Source organism: Terrapene carolina, unplaced genomic scaffold (genome assembly GCF_002925995.2).
Source record: "Terrapene carolina triunguis isolate 2854851 unplaced genomic scaffold, T_m_triunguis-2.0 Scaffold66, whole genome shotgun sequence".
Classification (NCBI taxonomy): Eukaryota; Metazoa; Chordata; order Testudines; family Emydidae; genus Terrapene; species Terrapene triunguis.
Window position 1 is genome coordinate 16,888,466 of NW_020664417.1, and position 21,862 is coordinate 16,910,327.

A 21,862-nucleotide genomic window follows, 5' to 3' on the forward strand; every position below is an offset into this window, starting at 1 on the left:
CACACACACACACACACACACACACACACACACACACACACACACACTCTACTAAGTTTCAACAGCTACCCTAGTAGCAACATTGAAACTGTCAGTACCTGCCCCAGCCCCGGAGCAACTGCAACTTCTGTAAATTTGTCACTGGGAAGATGATGTACATGAGAGGGAAGCAGAGGCATGGATATCTTCTATATACGCTTCTGGGGAGATTTGCCACTCAGAGAGGAGATTGGGGAAGCAGATTTCTCCTACCTCTACACTCCTGGGTCCAGCAAGTGTGGACTAGAATTCTTCCTCCGTAGAAGGCTGATGAAATTTATTTATTCAGCTTTGGCAGGCACGCAGATGCCATGATGATGGGTGCCAGATAAGACAGACATTTCTATTATTTACTCTTCCAAAGTCACTTTCTTATTCTAATAAGAGTACTAAATTATAGTTAAAATGTAAATACCTGTTATTTTATGTTGTTATAGCCTCACCCGAGAAGCTCATTATTACAATACAGAACTTCCTACTCTGTAATGGTTTTGGTAATGTTAATGCACAAGAAACAATATAGGTGAAATAATCCCTTACTATTTTGACCAATAAAATTTAGGAAAGCAACTAAACTGTGCAGCCAGAGTAACTTGATTTCAACACTTTATGTAAAAAACCAAACCAAACCCAGAACACTTGTATTCCCAAACAGGGACAGGCTATCCATTTTATAAATACATAAACAATATTAAAGAGTAGAATCAAATACTATAATAATTAATCTAAGCTTTATATCACACCCATCATCATTGTATCTGAAGAAAATGTTGGACTGGAAGGGACATCTAGTTCAATTCTCTGCCCAGATACTAGACCATCCTGACAGGTATTCGTCTAACCTCTTCTTAAAAACCTCCAATTCCACAACCTCCCTTGGTAACTTGTTCCAGTGCTTAACTATCCTGACAGTAAGTGTTCTCATGTATAACCTAAGTCACCCTTGCTGCATTTTAAGCCCTTTACTTCTTGTCCTATCCTCAATGGCTAGGGAGAACAATGCATCACCCTCCTCTTTAGAAGTACCTTTTACGAACTTGAAGACTTATGTTCCCCCCAAGTCTTCTCTTCTCCAAACTAAACACACAATTTTTTCAATCTTTCCTCAAAGGTCATGTTTTCTAGACCTTTCATTATTTTTGTTGCTCTCCCTCTGGACTTTCTCCAATTTGTCCCCATCTTTCCCGAAGTGTGGTGCCCAGAACTGGACACGGTACACCAGCTGAGGCCTTATGAGTGCTGAGTAGAGTGCTGCTAATACATCCCAGAATGATGTTTGCTTTTTTTGCAACAGTGTTACGTTGTTGACTCACATTTAGTTTGTGATCCACTATAACCCCCAGATCCTCTTGTACAGTATCCTCCCTAGGCAATCATTTACCATTTTGTATGTGTGCAACTGATTATTCCTTCCGAAGTGTAGTACCTTGCATTTGTCCTTATTGAATTTCATCCTATTTATTTCAGACCATTTCTCCAGTTTATCAAGATCAGTTTGAATTCTAATGCTGTTCTCCAAAATGATTGCAACCCCTCCTAGCTTGGTATTGTCCAAAAACTTTATAAATGTATACATTAAGTCATTATACAAAGCATTTATGAAGATACTGAATAGAACTGGACCAGGAACAGCTCCATGCAGGACCCCACTCAATATCCCCTTCCAGCTTGACTGTGAACTATTGATAACCACTGTCTGAGTTGGTTTTTCCAACCAGTTGTGCATCCACCTTATAGTAGGTTCATCTAGCCTATATTTCTCTAGTTTATTTATGAGATGATCACGTGACATAATATCAAAAGTTTTACTAAAGTCAAGATTATCACATCTACTGCTTCCCCCCTATTTACAAGACTTGTAACCATGTCAAAGGAAGATATTAGGCTGGTCTGACATGATTTTCTTCTAGATGCTTACGAACTGATTGATAATTTGCTCCATTGTCTTTCTGGGTACCAAAGTTAAGCTCACTGGTCTATAATTCCCTGGTTGTCCTTATTCCCCTTTTTAATAGATAGGTACTATATTTGACCTTTTCCAGTCCTCTGGGATCTCTCCTGTCTTCCCCAAATTCTCAAAGATAATTGCTAATGGCTCAGAGATCTCTTCAGCCAGTTCCTTAAGTATTCTAAGGCCCTATCCACTTGAAAACTTGTATAAGTAATGTTTGTTCTTTTCCTTTTTTAGCCTCAGATCCTATCACAGTTTCACTCATGTTTCACTATATTAGTCATCCAATCACTGCTAACCTTTTTGGTGAAAACTGAAACAAAAAAGACATTTAACACTTTGTCCATTGCTGTATTTTCCATTATTGTCTTTGCCCCCTTATTGTGTAATGGGCTGACCCTGTCCTTGGTCTTCCTCTTGCTTCTTTTCTATTTATAAAATATTCTTCATGTCTTTAGGAGTCTAATCTCATTTTTTGCCTTGACCTTTCTCATTTGTCCATACTAGCTTGTGTTGTTTTATTTATATTCATAATTTGACCTAGTTTCCACTTTTTGTATGACTCTTTTTTGAGTTTCAGGTTTGTTCAAGATCTCCTGATTAAGCCAGGGTGAATACCTATAGTATGACTAATGGCTGGATCCACCACGGCTGACAACAAGAGGAGTTTTGCCATTGACTTCAGAGGCATTGTAGGATGATTCTGGCCCTCACATGCTGCTCCAGTAGCATAAAGGGGGTGCAGTGGAGTTGCAAAAGACCATGGTGAACATTCTTCCATTGCAGGAGCTGCATAGAACCTATGTATGTAGCCCTAGATCCCCCCACCTTGCAGGTCACACTGAAGTCATACCAGGGAGCAGAGAGGGTGGATTGTGGCAATGGTGTTGTTACTTACTACGGAAATTCTATGCTGCAGGGCATCCACGGTCAGGAAGCTGTTTCAGCCCTGGCAGCAGCCAAGAATCTGGGTGGCACAAAAGTGGATTAATGCCACCTTTGGCTCCTGCCCACCTTTCCCTGGGCTGTGTTTTCTGTTATGCTCCTTGGAAGTCCTCTTTGATTAGATAGGTACATTCATATGGGAAGATTGTACAAAGCACCACATCTGAAACCTGGCACACTTTTAACTAACAAATATAAATTAATTATAGGAAAGTGATTTGTATATTCACTACTCCTACACTTCATTCCAACTGTGTTGAATCTTATTGCTTGTGTTGTAGTAATCCGCACCATTGATGCTGCTAGGCATAAAGCCAAGCTCTCTATAGAGCAGTTCACACCATGGCATGTGTTATTGTGATTATAAAATGTTAATTATTCAAAATATTTATATTATTAATCAAACGTTGATTCTCAGAAGTTCAGAGCCATGACTGTATTTGGCACAATTCACTGCTCAGAATTTATAGTCACTAGACTCTTAGAATTTCTGAGAAACGAATAGTGCTGATTACTGTCACAGCTATGAATTATCAGCCAGTGAGATCATCATATTTCCTTACCCATTTCATAAAATATTTTAGTTTACCTTCACCAATAATCATGTATATTACCTCAACTAAGAAATAATGCCTAAGAAAAGATATTAACCGTTTTTATTTTGTAATTTTGTTACCCTTACCTTCTCATATCCTCCTTTATGTTCAGATTGATCAATTCCTTGGGAACATGGAAAGAAAGAGTGCTCTCAGACATCTGTTCTCGGATATGCAGCCACTTGTTGTCAGAAGTGGGAAATCTGTATAATTTACAGATTGGGTTTTTTAACACTGTAGAAGAGAAAAAATGATGGCATTGCTTAATTGTGGCTATATGTTTCTTTCAGAAGCAACTACAATTGTTTAGTCCACAAATGTAAAATTATTTCTCTGCCCTCCTGTATTTCCAAACTTAAATCCAAAGATAAATGTATTATTCATTAAAAACATAGCACTCAAGGCTGCACAACCCAGTGCAGTAGATAATTACATTCTACCTAGTACAGTAGGTATCTGGTACATTTATCATTACTGCTGCAGTAAGAATGCAAGCTCAAGCTCTCTGGCACATATTCATGAGACAAAAGTAAAAAGCAACTTAACTGATGGATAAATAAACAGTGAAATCTCATGCTAAGAGCTGATAACATTATCTGTAACCATGTGCAAGGTGTGTTATTGAACTCTCAGGCTTCCATATATTTGAAAGTGAAACCATATGGGGCAGATGCAGCACATCCCAAATGATTTAGATTTTATGGTATATCCTTCCCTAGCTACACAAACATAAAGGTCATTAACACAAACAGGTGTTGCATATGTATTTTAAGAGGAAAATATGCCTCACTGATATGTCACTGCAGTCTAGCACCCTCCAGAACTATATGTAACAGTCTCGGGCTCAATCCTGCAAGGTGCTGAGCACTCTGTCCCTAATCCAGAAAAGGGATTACTCTTGTACTTAAATTCTTTGTCAGCGAACAAGGTCTCAGCGCCTTGCACGTTTAAGCCTAAGAACAGCATGTTTTTTCTCTCAGATCTGCTGCATAGTCATATTTTCATCAAAATTGCATAATGATGCTCTATAATGAGCCTGTGCAATTCCTGTGCTCTCCTTATCTCTGCCCTTGAGCCCTTTTTCTGTTCTCTACTGATTCTCCAGAAGAAGCACACAGGGGAAACCTAGAAAAGTTACCTTTTCTGTTACTTCCTAGATAAGCTTATTGGGAGATAAATGTTTGTCATTAAAACACACATACACATCCGCTGCTTTTTAATTCAGAATGACTTTAGACAGCAATCTGAACCCTCCAACTCTCCATCAAGCTACTGATCTTTTCACATTACTGGTAAAAGCTGCCTTGGACCAGCCTCTCATTGATCCTGACACTCACTATTGTATAATTCAAAGAAATGCATGACCTGTGATCGCTTTGAAGAAACTGTTGCTTTTAAAAGCACATCAACAAGTGGATCTTGCAACCTACATTACAACTCACTACTGTGGGAAGCACTCCCTCCTATTATTGCCTACGTACACTGATTCATGCAGCATGAATATCACAGCTATAATAAACAAAGGCCAAACCATCAATGATTCACAAATGCACTTTAAAAAAAATCAGACTTGTTATGAAAATAAAAAAAGGACTGAAACGAAAACAATAAAACTAGAGGATCTACATAAATGAGATGATTACTGGTAGACAAAGTTACAGCCCACTTCATAAAGAGCCAATATTGCACATGCTCATTTTTAACAGCTCTTGTTTATTTTCAGGAACTGTTCTCTTTCTTTGGTTTTGAAGAAATTTCATGAAACTACTCTTCTTCCATGTAAAACTTAAGACCTCTGAGGTATCAACCTCTTTTTTATTGATAATAAATTTACTTCTAAACTAAATTATTTAATATTAACAAAGAATAATTTAAAAAAGCAAACATAATAATCCTTAATGATGTTTAGCACAGATGATCAGCAGCATTTTTTGTCTATAGATCTCAAAGTACCTACACAAAAGTGATCAGGCATTGTTGTTTTAATTTTACAGATGAAGGAAACAGACATGGAGGTTAAATGACTTGTCCAAGGTCACAAAGTATTTTCTCTAGTGCCTTATCCATTCCGATAGACTTCTGGAATTCAGAAGCATATATTCAAAATATCACTTGGTTCAAACACTATGAAACATTTCCTATTTTTTCTCTTTCGTTGTGACTAAGTTAATGAAAGATGTTTTATTGACAGCACTGAAGTCCTGTCTTAATCCACAGCAGTGTAAAATACCCCAATGTTCCTTAACCAAGACATTGGAGTGACAAGCTTCAGACTTGAAAGGATAATTCAATATGTATAGCTGATTCTGTTTTGGCCCATGAGCAGAGAGCTGCCAACATGTGTCAACTCTAGTGCTTACTGTAATGTAGGAATCTGTTCACTATGAGTAGATTTCAGATGCTAATCTAGACATGAAAAGCTCATCCCTGTGTAGCTTTTTGAATATCTGAAACATTTTCAAGAACCTGTAAATTTGCACTCACAACATGTAATAACTCACATTTGCCTGTGCAAATCTGTATGTGCAATAATGCCAAAAAAAATTACAAAAGCGGCCACCTTGAAAATTTGGCTCTAGGAGTTTTTCTTTTTGCATTTAACCAGAGTTTAGGCAACACAAAGACTAATGAACAATTGTTGCTGTTGTATTGTCATCCTAGCAGTGTCTCCAATGCTGACAAAAGGCTAAAACTGCTATCTGCAAGCTCAAGAGAAGCATTTCAATTGAAAACTCTGGATCATATCTTGCAAACCTTTGCTCAATATAGGAGTCCAAGTAGTCTTATTTGCAGCTTTGCCAACTCTTGTGATTTCTTTGAGAATTTTCAGATATTTGGAATTTTTCTTAAAGCCACAGCTCTTGGAGTCAGGTGATTATGTAACAATCTTGCCTTTTTTTTTTCCTTTTTGCTTTGTTTTTTAAGTTTCTAGACCTTATGGTTATGGAGAAAAGCTTAGGAAACTTTAAAGGCTGAAAGCCAGAAGACAAATTAAAAAGCATCCCAAGTTTATTATTGTTTAAATCTCATGATTTTTAAGCCAGTCTCATCATTTTCAGGGGGCGTGCCTCATGACTTTTGAATGTTTGGCCTTGGCAGTAACGCATTTAGCTTTTGTAACATATGGAGTAAATGCTTGCTCAATCCAAAACTCCCTACATTTATAAAACTGTGAAATTTATGTAGAGAGAGACTTGCTTATGTACGAACTGTCAAAACATTTCACTGAGCAAAATGGAGAAAGTTCTCTTTTAAAAGTGCATCTATGTGTGGAAGCCAGGAAATCACTGCTATGTATTTATCAAACTGCATTTTCTGACATTCTCACTGTAAATGTAAAGACCGCAGTGTTTTCTGTTCCTTGGAAATCATTTACTTCTCCACATGCTATTCTTCAGCCCTCCCCTCTCTCCCCCAAATAAAACTTATAAAACAAAAAGAGTGAACATTATTTCTTGTTTGAACTTCTGTTCACTGTCTAATGAAGATCAAAGCAAACTACTGTCATGTTGTAAATTCTAATACTGTTGTTATTTATGGATTTTTCCCTTTAGAATAAAAGCAAGCATACATATTATTTCAGAAAAAAATAACTTCAGTTTTGCTCATTTTTATTAGATTTTAGTTACTTTTCTCCTCTTTCATACCTTTACGTGAAAAACATGCGAGAAAATTATTTTAATTTCCAGTATTATAAATGGATAAGTGAATTTCTAATAGTATAAATGAAGTCTCGAGTTAAAAATGGAATAATGATGAGGCTCTGTGAGATATTCATTTACATCACTCAATAGGGGCTTCACAACTCATTTGAGGTCTGTGAGTTTCATGTATTAAGATCCAGGCTTGAGATGAATGCCAATGTCCTACTATGCCCACTTCTTTTTTGTAAAGTTTCATAGTTTCCCTGGCATGATAAACAACTCGAGACAGAGAATCAAAAATTTATACTGTAATACACATATATAGGTACATACACAGTACATTACTCCTGGGGGAATTCCGCACCACTGCACAATTCAGAATTTGCGCAGAATTAATGTTCTGCACAGAATTTCATATTTTCCCTGCAGAATTGGGGCTGCAGAGCTGCTGCTGTCCATTAGGGACCACTGGACTCTGCAGAGTCCAGCTCTCCAGTTCGAAGTGAGCAGAGCGCCCAGCCCAGCACGGATGTAGGCTCTGCATGCTCTTGGTGCCTGGCTTGATCCTCATCAGCTCAGGGACAGGAGAGGGCCTGGGAGACCCAGCTCTGGCAAAGGATGAGGAAGGGCAGGGCCACACTACATCTCCCGGTGGGACAGTAAAGAAGCTGAGGGGAGTAAAGGTGCTGAGGGGAGGGAGGCTGCAGGTGTCTGGGCGGGGGGGGGGGGCGGTGCCCCACGATTGGGCTCTGGGAAGAGGGGGGGTGACTGTTTGGGTTCAGGGGGGCCACATGTAGCCCCCTCCAGCACCTCCCAGCTGGAACTGGGTTGTCATAGGGGTTTCTTTAACTCTGTACTCCTGGGGGAATCTTTTTTGTTGTTGTCTGTATTGCTGACAAACATTTTGAAATAAATTACCAAAGTACCTGAACTGGAGTGAATATAGTGTGTTATTTTGACAAATAAAAATTGTGCACAGAATTTTTAATTTTTTTGATGCAGAATTCCCCAAGGAGTAAGTATATACAGTGCAGTATACACACATCAGAAAGAGAGACACTGTTTACACATTTACACACAAATGCATATACACCGAAAGAGAGGGAAAGTGTGAGGTATATAGAGAACATATATATGGGGGGAGAAACACAGAGAGATTCATATAAACCCAGATATGTGGAGATGATATTTATGTAATAAATTATAGAGCCATGTGCTAAACTAATTTATCATGCATCTCTGTTTCATAGGTAAAGTTCAGGTTACATTACTAATCTCTCCCAGCCCCTAATCTCCCCCAAGTAGCTTCAACTAAAAAAAAAAAAATCAAGCAACCAGAAAAATATTTTTCATTCTCCCCCCAATATGTGGGCTTCTCCTCCTCCCCGCAAAAACAAACAAAACAAAAAAACCCACCAGCGGCCCAGGATGGGCAAGACTCATTACTGGACCTGTAACATGTTTTTTATACATAAAAATGTCAGTTTTAAAATCCTATATCTCAGAGTCATGCAGAACTACAAATAGCAGCTTTACAGGGTTACAAATAGGCTTCCCAACTGGATTCAAAGATCACAAGAAATATATTGTGATATTTTATATACACCTCTACCCCGATATAACGCTGTCCTCAGGAGCCAAAAAATCTTACCGCGTTATAGGTGAAACCGCATTATATCAAACTTGCTTTGATCCACCGGAGTGCACAGCCCCGCCCCCCCGGAGCGCTGCTTTACCGCGTTATATCCGAATTCATGTTATATCGGGTTGCGTTATATCAGGAAAAGTTATTTCAAGTCATTTTTAGAGGTTTTCATGACTCCCTCTGAGACCTGAGCACTTGGTCTCATGGTAAATAAGGCTTTACGGGTTTCTAAAAAACATATTTCTATCTGTAATGTATGTGGGTCATAAAGAATACATACTGGTGTGGTATGTTTTGGGTGACCTGCATAGCTTACTTGTGTCTTTCTTACTGCTGAGAGATGTAAATTCCTATACTTAGGCTGATAACACTTTTACAGCACTCCACACCATCATGTAATATTTCTTTGTATAATGAGAAAGAGAGAGAAATGGGTTGAGCATATAAACACTTCAAACCAAAGTCTGAAGTGAGCTCCGGAGCAGATTCTGACCTCAAAATGCCCTGCCAGCAGCCCCTTCCATTTAAAATCACAGGGCTTTCAACACAATCTCAGCTAACATTGTATAAACAGTGAGAGAGGCGTACTCAGGAGTCAAATGTGTGTGCAACTATAACTACTTTATAGTCATTAACACAACACCATACATTACAAAAAACAGTGGGCCTCATCCAATGCTCACTGAAGTCAATTGGAGTCTTTCCACTGACTTCAATAGGGACTGGATAAGGCTCCAAATGTAAGAGTATTCAGCAGAGTACCACAAAGTCTAACTTTTCGGGGCCAGTTACTGCAAATCCTTCCTCACACAAGTAGTCAACTGCACTCTACTCCAGTGAATGAAGAAAGCTTCCAGGAGCAGGGTTTTCAGGAAAACATCTTAAATCTCTAGTGGTTCTGAAACTCTTCAAAACTGGTATTGTTGTATAGCAGCCCATTGTTTTGGAATCTAATGGCAATCTACTCAAAATGCATTAGAATATATACATAAAAGAATTACAAACATCTTGTTGTTTGAACTACTAAAATGCCCTTTGAACATCTTTTGTAGTTAGCTTTTATTAAACATTCAGCGTCTGTGGCTTATATAGATGCAAATGTTAAACTTCAAGTGAACATTAAATGGGGCACAACATTTTAAAAGTGCTCTGTTCAAAATCCTTGTATGCATGAGATTTTGGCGGTTTTCCCTACGTTCTCCCACTAACAAAGATAACCTAGTACAGTATTATAGCCCTAATTATTTAAAGAAATTATGATGTTATAACACATACCTGCATTTAATAGAGGTAAGCTGTCTTTACCACTTATGCCTTCAGGTGCTGTACATTCACACACCAGTGCACACTACAAAAGAAAAGATGTAACACTTTGAAAGGAAACATAACCACAAATGGAATTTTTCAGAAGTTGCTGCAAAAGAAATGTAAAACAGTTAAATATGAATGGCCTTGGACAAAATATTTGTGATAAGCTATATTTCTAACCCTACCTGTTTTGTGAAGCGATTTTATTTTTAATTACTAATTTGCATTTTCCCTGTACAACTCAGTTGTAATATTTAATAATAGGTTGTAACACTGGAGTCTCTGTACAGAAGGCAGCAAAACATGAAGGATTGTCCCAAAATGCAGTAGAAAGAACTTTCCAAAAAGGCAATAGCATAGTAGAAAACAATTTTTGACAAGTTATATAATTTCAAAGGAATTTCTTTCAAGGGCTACTCTCAAAATCACAGCAGGCAGGCAGCATTATTTAGTACAAACGCATTTTTAAATCAGGGTTGGGGGGAAAAGGTGGGAATTTTTTTTTACTGTCCTCTTTTTGACATCTCTTTCCTCACTTGATGATTTCATCTCTTAGCACTACTTACTTTTACATAATCTTCTAAACCATTTTTAATGGCTCCTCTTCTGGCTTCACACTCATGTATAATTCTGAGCTCTAATGTTTTAAGAAAGCTATATTTTTAAATCTTGTCAACTGGTTTTTTTCCTTTCAAAGGCAGCACACCAGCTTCTGTTGTGTTCTTGTATTTCTTTTAGGTCTAAATCCTAAACAGACAGACAGACAAAGCACATAACTATGCTTTGCATCATTCTGTTTAGTGCAGAATAAGATAGAAGGAATCCTTCCTTCACGTGTTGGAAAGGCTGACAAAGTATTTTGCAGCTTCTACTGCAACAGTGAGGCAGTCATAGGCTACGTCTTCACTACAGGGGGGGGGGTTGATTTAAGATAAGCAAATTCAGCTACGCGAATAGCGTAGCTGAATTCGACGTATCGCAGCCGACTTACCCCGCTGTGAGGACGGCGGCAAAATCGACCTCTGCGGCTTCCCGTCGACGGCTCTTACTCCCACCTTCGCTGGTGGAGTAAGAGCGTCGATTCGGGGATCGATTGTCGCGTCTTATCGCGTCCCGTCAGATCGATCCCCGAGAGGTCGATTTCTACCCGCCGATTCAGGCGGGTAGTGTAGACCTGCCCTAAGCAAGTCTCTGGAGGCTGCTGCCACGCCCCCTTTCCACAGGAGTTGGGACAGAGGGAAAAAGGATTTATATAGCAGCAGATATTCTGCTCTCATCTCTGCCTCTTCCATAGCCTTCCCAGACGTGGCCCTATCTGCCCCCCATGCTCTCTATTGCAAGGGGAACCCCTATGTATCAAAGCTCTGTACCATACAAGGAATTCTGCCCTTCTACACAGCAGAACCACATGGGTTACATTAGCAAGAGAGTGTCTGCAGCCAAGGAGTCAGTGATTAGTATAATAAATTCTTGTTCAAGCGGACTATTTTAGTATTTTCCCTTTCTATTTTGGGCTGACCTTGCACTTAGTAAAACATTCAGGACTTAAGAACATCAGGACAGAAATCTCTACTAATGCTAGTAATTCCTCACCCTACTCTGAATTCTGAATGGTACTAACAGCCAGATCCTCATGTGAACATCTGGTCGTAGGAGGGCTGTGAGTGTACTGTGAAAAGGTTTGTGAGCAAGGGGGAGATGTTGCCCTTTGGAGGTGGTCTGTTTTGTACCAATCAACATCCCAGATCTGGGGTTGGCTACCAGTTTCCTTCTGCCTGAATCTGCAGACTTTCAGCATACTGAATTTTACACTCAGTTCAAAACTAATTGGTTGTGGGTATTTCAATATATTGATGAGGAAGTAGTGCAACTTCCTCAAAAATGTCTCTGGAATTGCACCCTCACCTGTTTGCACACACAAACAGGAAATTGGGTAACTGTGTCTCACTTAATTTAACAAATGCATTCAAAGCCCACTGAAACTATGGCTGTAACAAGTTTACTGTGTTCTTCTGTCAACCCACCCCATCAACAAGTATTGGAACCCAGCAAGGAGATACCAATTAATTCCTGCAGACTCACTATGGTTGATATAGCTCATTAACTGCCTCGAATAAATAACAGGGCTTGGGGACGAGGGGAGTGGTCCTCTCACAGCAGAGGAATTTAAATTGTAGGGCCAAGCTGCACCAAGAGAGGAATAGCCTGGGAAGGCAGCTTGGCCTATAATTCAACTTATGTATTTTGTGCTTATTAATAAAGCCAAACCCAAGTTTTGACCCTTCACAACACTAGTGCCTCATACTACATTCTGACAGCTCTCAAGTAGTGGTTAATTATGGTTGATTGAGGTTTAAATGAATACTTTTGTTCTAACAAAACAGAGGGGGAACGTTTGAGAACAGAGTATCACTTGGCACAGCTCTATGCAAATGTATTTTGAGTTGAGAGAACTGAGCACATATATTGTACTTCATTCCAGAGCTGATTTCTCATTTAACTTTTTTGAATAATGAGAACTTAAATCCCAGTGTGGTATTAGTAATATAGGCATCTGGCACCACTGATCATTCTAATTTAATTTGTGCAATGAGCTAACTGATTTCATACCTTTTGTCCCTGCACATCTGTTGTGATGTGGTCTACTTCCCCCTTCTCTATCTCCCCCATCTTCACAAAGCTGACGTCTATGGTACCAACTGTCTTTCCACCATCAGAAGTTCTGAAACCAAAAATAATTAAAATTAAAAAGTTTATTCTTCAGCAGCCTCTCGTCACTGCAATACAAATATTTATGTCAGTAGACATTTGCTCTTCTATTCATTTTGTAGCCGCTGTCATCTGTATTAAACTCATTTTCTACCACCATAAAGTAAATGGTAACAATAGGACAGCAATGTATTTGTCCAACACGGCTTATAACAAGGAGAACTTTGAATATATTAGTTAAAACTCTAGATGGGCAAGTGCTGTCTAAAAGAAGATTGAACTCTTCCACAAATACCATGAATGTTTTAAATGTTCTTCTGACTAGGGGCAGGTCTACACTTAAAAAGCTCCAGCAGCTCTGCATGCCACCATAACACTTTAGTGAAAATGCTACTACACCGATGGGAGAGCTTCTCCCGTTAGTGTAATTAATCCATCTCCACAAGAGGCAGTAGCTATGTCAACGGGAGAAGATCTCCCATTGACAGAACACTGTCTACACCAGGGATTAGGTCGGTATAACTACGTCGCTCGGGGCATGGATTTTTCACACCCCTGAGTGATGCAGTTATGCCGATGTGAGTTTGTAGTGCAGACCTGGCCTAGGGTACTTCTAAGAAAACTCCATTACACATTGTGCCAATGCCCCATTTTATAATCTACCAATTTACTGCACACATCAATACTTTGGTTTGGGGGATTATGAACAGTGAGAAGAATTGAGGACGCACTGTTGGAGAGCTGGGTTTTAAGGAGAGGAAAGGAACTTGGAGGATGAAAAGTGAAAGACTATTCCAGGTGTAGCAGGCAGCATGGTAAGAGGCATAAAATTGCAAGCAGTTAAAAGAGAGACTGGGAGTTCCATAGTAAAATGAGCAGATTGGGAAGAGTAGAGGGAATGAGGGGGAGAAATGACCAGGGTATTTTTAGTAAAAGTCATGGACACGTCATCGACGACAAACAAAATTCACGACCCGTGATCTGTCCATGATTTTTACTAAAAATACCCGACTAAATAGTAGCCTTCATATTGCCTTCAAATACATCTCTGCAGTCATTTCGCTCCCTCATTCCCTCTACAAATCCCAATCTTGGGGCAGCTGCTGCTGCGGGGAAGGGGGGGGAAGGGAGGAGGAGAAGAGGCGCCCCAGGGGGCTGCCGCAGGGTGTGTGCGCGCCAGTGTCACCAGCTGCCGGGAGCCACCGGACCAGCAGCTGCTCTGGCCAACCCAGGGACTGCTGCTTGGGCAGTCCACAGGGCTAGCTGCCCGGGGACCACTCGAGCAGCAGCCAGTGCGGCTGGCCCCAAGCCGCTCCAGCAGTGGTTGGTGCGGTTGGCTGGGGGCCACCTGAGTGGCTGGCTGCCAGAGCCACTCCAGTAATGGCCGGTGTGGCTGTCCATGGGGCCACCTGAGCAGCTGCCCCCTGAGCCAGCTGCTTGGACAGCCCTGGGGTCAGCCACACTGGCTGCTGCAGAAGTAACTGAGGTCGCGGAAAGTCACGGAATCCGTGGCTTTCCGCGACGGACACGGAGCCCTATGACTGTATAGGTGAAAATGAGGAGCCTGAATTTGTTATGGTATGATAAGAAATAGGAAGGCACTGGAGAAGGGGCTATATGGTTGGCATGTTAGGAGGGAATAACTTAAAAAAAAAAAAACCCTCGGAGCTTTTCCTTGCACCTGTACAGAGCCCCAGTGACTTCAGTGGGACTTTGCACTGTTCTCACACGTGTCCTTAATTTTACACACTATGAAGAGTCCCAAAAGAAGTCAATGGGCCTACTCAGAGTGTGGAAAGTTTAGCACATGTGTAGGTCTTTTCATGATTATGGCCTTGTTCACCGTAGTTATTTGGGATATTTTCCTGTTCCGACACTACAGTCTTAAAATGTAGTGACCTCTGTGGTTTAAGATAAATGTTTACTTATTGGTACTAGCCACTGTTATCTAAAATTGAAGACATTTAAATGTATGTACTCTGACAATACAGAAATACAATTTTTTCTAACATAAGCTTTGTAACATTGTATATAAATCTTTGTGTGGTATGTATGTGGGGTGTTGTTTGCTACAAACCAAGTGCACCAAACAATAATAAAAAATAAAACACACACACAAACAAACAATCCAGCAGCTCAGCACACAAGCAACCCTAGATTAACTGACAAGTGAGCAAGCAACGGGGTGGAAATTGGTAGTGAAAAATCAGGATTTCAGGTTGCCAGGGGTATTTATTATCAACAGTACATAAACAATTTTAAAATTTATGAAAAATAATTTGCTAGTGTCCTTTTAAAAAACAAAAGGTAACAGTAATTTAATGGATTCATGTCAGTTCCCTCTGTCCTTTGAATTACTACAGACTACAGCTTTGACCTAATTTTTCACCTCTTTTCTCTTTCTTGTGTCACAATTGGCACAGGTAGAGCAAGCTCCAGTACTCAATAGATAAATCAATCTTTGAGGAGAAAGGGAGTATGCCATGCAAACTGCTGTTGCCAGGTCATATATACCCTTTAAAACTTATGTATCATGTCAGGAGAAACTGGTAAAACATTGACAGTTCACAACAGTTTAATGCATTTTGATCAGCATGCCAAACTTTTGTCACATTACCAATTAGTCTTAAATATTTAACCAAGAATTTCAGGCAGTGATGAATTTAAGCTTTTCTGTCGCCTTGGACTGAAACTAAAATGTAAAAGTAAAATCTTATGCTCACTCTTCGTAGGAAATAATATTTCCAGGCCAAAAAATAAACCTGCAAGCATATTTGAGAATGTATTGGTCACAACAGGTCTGATTCTACCTACAAAAGAAATGCACTATAATAGAATGAAATGAAAACACCGAGATCTTGATACTCTGGTCCACCTCCTCCCCTTTTTCATCTCCTCACAGCAAATAGAAATGTTAAATCACAATATGAAAACAAATCTTATTTTTGAATGCTACAGGCACACAAATCAAAAAACGCTCCATAAATGTCCAGGGAGAAACCATCATTAGTTGTGTCAGACACTGTGAATTTAAAGTACCATTGGTACATAAGGGTTTTCAGAGAGACACGCTATGCATTTAGAACTCAAACACAAAATATTAGATTAAAATCTTGCCTGGACAGAGAAAAATAAAAGAGAGAGAAATGAAGCACTAAAATAAACAAACAAGAAGTGAAAAAGCCCACAGATCCCACCTATATTAGGTTAAAACAACTGATTGTTGATATTTGCTTAAGTACTAATGAATTAGTATGTTGTGTATTCTATATATGTCATACTGTGCATAGAACAGAGATATACACATACACAAACAATTAAATAAAGAAGAATTAGAGGGAATTTCCCTACTTTGGTGTGCTTTATATTGCATTTACACTAGTAGTTACAATACTAACTTGTTAATCACCAACAGTGTGCTCACAAGATACAAAATGATGACAGTCCCTGCCATAAACCACTTACAATCCAAATGACAGAAACATAGAAGATGAGATGCACCAGAAACCTACAGGAATAATCTGAGTTTCTTGCATGCACGCACACATGCAAACACTTCTATAAAGAGGGTGAAGGTCTAGCAAACCAGAATGGGGAATGCATTCCATGCTTATGGGAAAAAGGCACAGAAACAGGAATGGGAGAAGGAGATGAACAAGCCTTGGAGACTGGCAATCCTGGCTAAGTGGAGGGGACATATAGGCAATTTGTATGAGATGAGCTCAGAGATGGACACTTGTCTTGAACATAGGTAACAAGAAGTTTAAAATCCATGTTGGGGAGCATGGGATGTGAGTGGAGACAAAGGATGAAGTGGTCTGATCAAAGGAAAAAAAGGTAAGTTTAGTGTCTGCATTTTGGATGGACAAGTGAAATGATAGATGTGTCAGGGACTCCAGAGATGAGAAAAGGGGTGGGGTGGGGGGAATCAAAATGGGAAATAATCAGCGCATGGATGAGTGTTTTCACTTTGGGGGCAGAGAGGAAAGGTTTGGATATGCCTTTGCTGTTTCCTCTTTGGTGATATAACTCAAGAAGAGTTATTCTCTTGGGCCTGGTTAGACTAGGATTTAAAGATGTGATGTCAGCATGTGCTAACACACACTTGTAAAAGTCTAGTGGAGACCAGAAGAAAGAAACCAGCTTAGAATGTGTTAAAGGTCTTGTCTATATCAGACTCTTACCATGTTACACATGCTAACATCACACTATTAAATTCTGGTCTAGACAAAGTCTTGGTATTTTGGCCTAGCCAAAACCAGGATGTGGTGTAGATCTCACAAGAATTGCTGGACATCTGAGAAATATTTGGAAGTTGGGCTATGTAAGAAACAAGGATATATATTGATAAGCATCTGCACTTCTGTATACTTATTCAAATTGAAACACAGAACCTATATGGAATCTCTGTAACCCCTTGGTAAAAAAGTACTACTTTTACAGACAACCACCATAACAGAGAATGATAAATAACAAAGGATTTTCAGAAGTGACCAGTGATTTGGGTTGCCTCAGTTTTAGGGTGTCCAGATTGAGACACCTTAAGGGGGCCTGATTTTCACAAAGTGCTGAGTATCCATCCAAAAATCAATGGTCAATTTTCAAAATCTTGGGCAAATAAATAACTTGCATGTGTACTGTGCCTGTCATGTTGCAGAATGAAACTTTACAAAATGAGGGTCTAAAAAGAATAGACACAAAGAATCCCTTCACTTCCAGCTCCCTCTGGGATGAAACACAGTAACTATATGACAGTACATAGCAGTCTTAAACAAGGAGACAGAAACAGAAGTAAAACAAAAAGCTGTATCCAAGTGAAATTAAAAAGAGGCAGCAATTTTAATAAGCAATATGTGACTACCAGAGTTGAAATTTTGCAAAGACCCCATTAACACCCCAATTTTTGTGTAAGTTATGGTGATATCTTTGTCTCTTCTAACAGATAATGCCTAACAGTGTTCCTTACCACAAGGCTGGGGCTTGGCTTCACTGCTCATTCACAAAGAAGTGTGTCACTTTGGGCTTGTCTACACTAGAAAGGTTGCCATTTTAATTAGACCAGTATGGTTAAGCAGCAAAACGAGTTTGGGAAGCCAAATAAGCTATACTGATTAAAAAAAATAACCCACATCCCAAACCAATACAGCTATACTGGTATAACTTTACTCATGCAGACCAGACCTTAATGAGAACCAGCACCACTTCCTGAAATAGCCCGAGTGGTGCCAGATGCCTTTAGCTATAGAAATATTCACACAAAAAATGTGAAAATATCAGAATATGTGCTCTTTCTATTTTGTGATATTGTCAGACTTTTCACTCAAATATTCTGGAGCAAAGCATTCCGAAAGCTTCAAAATTCACTTAGGATGAAGGTCACTGAACCTGTGAATTCTGTGATTCATTAGCTGCAGATATCCAGATAGACCCAGTGCTGGTCTACGCTACGAAGTCAGGTCAGCTTAACTACATTGGCTCAGGGCTGTGAAAAATTTCGACCCCTGGTGCATCGATCGCCACAGCGTTGATCCCCGGTAAGTGGAGACATACTCTAATTCTCTGCTCATGCCACCCTTGGCTTCGCAGTAGGTCAGAGTGCCAGCTAGTAATAACCAGAACACAGTGTGCCATTGCTGCATGATGGGGTAGCAGAGGGACCAGCTAGCTGACTCTACACTTTCTAGGGAGTTTCTCCTCATTTGTGCTGTCAAGGCAGTGAATTTCCCCCCATAACTTTTGGAGTTGGATTTTAATTACATTTTGGTCCTGAAGACTATATCTCAGTTAGGGCACTACAGAGTGCTAGACAGGCCAAAAAAAATGTAGGAAGACTTTTGAAATTACATCAGCATATAACCACAGTAGAATAGAGAAAATGAGGCCCCCAATGCAATGAATATGTTCAGATTACCCGAATAACGTGCATTTCCCCATACATACTGCTTTCATTTGTACTCTTCATAAGGTACTATAAACCCGAGTTAACCCTAGTGTCCCTTTTTAATCTGAAGGACCATATCTATCATTGCTTGCAGACATGGTGTTGCCTATTTAACTATTGGGTGCTCTCCAAGAGATCTTTGAGGATTATTTGAAGTCAAATAAGGTTTTAAAACAATTGTTCTTCTGTGCTTTTAATGTAATACCGTATGATGGTGTTATATACATATGAGATGCCAACCAAGAAAAGTATATTAAGATTTTACTATTGCTTGAAGGTTTGAAAACTTCAATCCATTTTGCTCCTCTACAACTTTATTGATTATTAACAAATATTTTGAATATGAAAACTCAGAACTGATAATTGGTTCCCATGGCCGTAACTTCACTAATAAAAATGGCTTATGAATACAAAGCAAAAGAGAAGCAGACTGTGTATTTGCATAGCCTTGTAAATTATAAATGAGAAATGAGAGATTGCCTGAAAAGGAAAATGTATGACTTTCAATTGTTCCAATCTCAGAGCAAATAGTGCAGACTTATACATAGTTCAACACAAATTCTTTTCCCACCAAAGTAATTCATTTTGAAAGACATGAACACATTTTCTTATGACAAATGTATTAATTATTTTCGTATATGAACATTGTCTTTTTTATTTGTCATGTGAAACACAAAGCCCATGTCAATCAGCTTTCTGTTTTCAAACTGTTCCATTGATGAATAAAATGTTAAAATTTAGGATAAATGAATGACACTTTTTAGAGTTCAATGTATTGAACTCCTGTCACTGCTTCAATATAAGGATAAGTTTTTTATCAAAACAAGTTTTTCTCAACTCTTCTGGAATCCTGCCTAGTGTTTAAAGTCAAGCTGCTGTCCATCTGCCTCCTGTGGCATATCATAACAAGAAGCAGCCAGGAAATAGTTTCAGAATGCAGACTAAGTAAAACTTAGCTAGTTGAGCACAGACTCAAATTGATCATCAAAGGGCAACAATAGTTCAAATACATTGCTTTCTGTACTAATTACTGGTTCAGGAAGTTACACAGCCAAATTCCTTTTCTTTCACTAAATAGGTTAAATGTTGCTCAGATTCAATGCTGTCTTCATCCTCTGGCCCTCTGAACCCCAGCCTTTCAATTTCACTTCATTTGTCAGAAAATAGCTGTTTTATCTCCTCTTGGAAAAAAAAGTTTGGATTTGTTCCAGCTGAATGTCAAGGGAAAAAATATAATCCAGAAGGACAAAGCAACATAGAAATCCAAGAAAAATCAATGAACAAATGAACATTTAACTACATGGTAAACCCAACTGCGACCATACAATCATCAGCAGAGCTGCCTGGGGAGCATGAGAAGATATCAACTACTATACTATTACTAGACTATCATAGAAAATTTGAAGTCTGGGTACTGTTCCCACTAGTAGAGGAGAAGGCAATATTATGGCTACATCTACACTACAGCCGGGATCAACGCTCTGAGATTGATCTACTGGCGGTCGATTTAGTGGGTCTAGTGAAGACCGGCCAAATCGACAGCAGATCACTCTCCAGTCAACCCCTGTATTCTACCCACTTCGAGAAGAGTAAGGTAAGTTGACAGGAGAGTTTCTCCCGTCGACCCCCTGCGGTGTAGACCCCACAGAAACTCGACCTAAGGTACGTCAACTCCAGTTACGATATACATGTAGTTGGAATTGTGTAGCTTAGGTCGACTTACCGCAGTAGTGTAGATATAGGCCTGGTCTACACTGTGGGAGGGGGGGATGGGAGGGAGAATCAATCTAAGTTACGCAACTTCAGCTACATGAATAACATAGCTGAAGTTGACGTACTTAGATCAACTTACCGTGGTGTCTTCACTGTGGCGAGTCGACTGTTGCCGCTCCCCCGTCGACTCCGCCTGCGCCTCTTGTGGCGGTGGAGTATAGGAGTTGACAGGAGAGTGCTTGGGGGTCGATTTATCACGTCTAGACTAGACTCGATAAATTGATCCCCGCTGGATCGATCGCTGCCTGCCAATCCGGCAGGTAGTGTAGACATACCCATAGCCTATGTTATAAAGGAAGTGAAACCTTGTTATGGGATTGATATTGGTAGGCCTGAACTCATCCTTCAATTAACACAACTGCAGGCATAAACCCCACACAAGACAAAGGGAGTTTTGACATTTACAACAGTTTTCTACCCCTTTGTAGCCCAGGAGCTTTTGCTGAGTATTGTTTTAGGTTGGGTGTGTGTGGGGAAGGCGGCGGGAGGCAGAATACAAAGAAACTGAGAGGAGATAAAAAAGAATGACGGAGTGGGAGAGAGAGAGCACACCAGTGAACAGAAGCAGCTGAAAGCACTGTGGCTGACCCTGGAAGAAACATGGGAAGAGGCTTTAGGATCAGAGGTGCAGGATGAAAAGAGCGCTCTTGGTAATATGAGCAAGAGCAGCTATTTGATTCCTTCTGAATTCAGAGACACAGGACTTTGCACATTCTTTATAAACAAAACTGCATCAAAGAAATACCTGACTACAACTGATTTCTACTCCCAACTGGAACACCCACAGGACCCCAAACTTTGAGTAGCCACTCGGGTCAAAAGAGCCAACATTAGTGTCAAAGTGGGATCCAGTTTCCAAGGAGAAAAATTGTGAGCTAGTATTCCTGTTGAACCAGAATGGCGCAAATGTGGTGATGTTTGCAGAAATTATAGATGGTTCAATTTCTTTTGGCTAAGTCTTAAAACAGGAGCTCAACGCTCCACAAAAGAAACTAAAGCAGCATCTCGACATCCAGAAAGGCCTGAAGGTTGGCTTAGGGTGGAGGTCAAAGCTCTGTTAGAGCAACAACTGCAAAGTGTCCAGATTGGTTGGGATGCCCAGCTGCAGGGTAGAATGGTAAGGTGCATCAAAGAGGAGACCAGCAACCTGACTGCTGCAAACGAAAAGTTTTTCCATGAAGTAGTGGAGACCAGGCAAGCTTTAGCCAACATGGGACTTGCTAACAGAGCTGAGCTGAGGCAAGGACTTAAGGAGCTGAAAATTCAGCTCCAGAAAGAAATCAAAGCCTCACAGATCACCACCGCAGTAGG

At 39.8% G+C, this 21,862-nt stretch overlaps 1 protein-coding gene across 1 annotated transcript in view; it reads right to left on the minus strand.

Annotated features, from left to right (window-relative positions):
* The window catches only part of INPP4B (inositol polyphosphate-4-phosphatase type II B), a 312,722-nt gene that overhangs the window by 172,801 nt on the left and 118,059 nt on the right, over positions 1 to 21,862 (minus strand). The window contains exons 8-10 of the mRNA XM_029910663.1: positions 12,739 to 12,850; positions 10,096 to 10,168; positions 3,618 to 3,765 (exon numbers count right to left, since the gene is read on the minus strand). Of these exons, the coding sequence (XP_029766523.1) occupies positions 3,618 to 3,765; positions 10,096 to 10,168; positions 12,739 to 12,850 (333 nt within the window). The remainder of the gene's footprint in view (positions 1 to 3,617; positions 3,766 to 10,095; positions 10,169 to 12,738; positions 12,851 to 21,862) is intronic.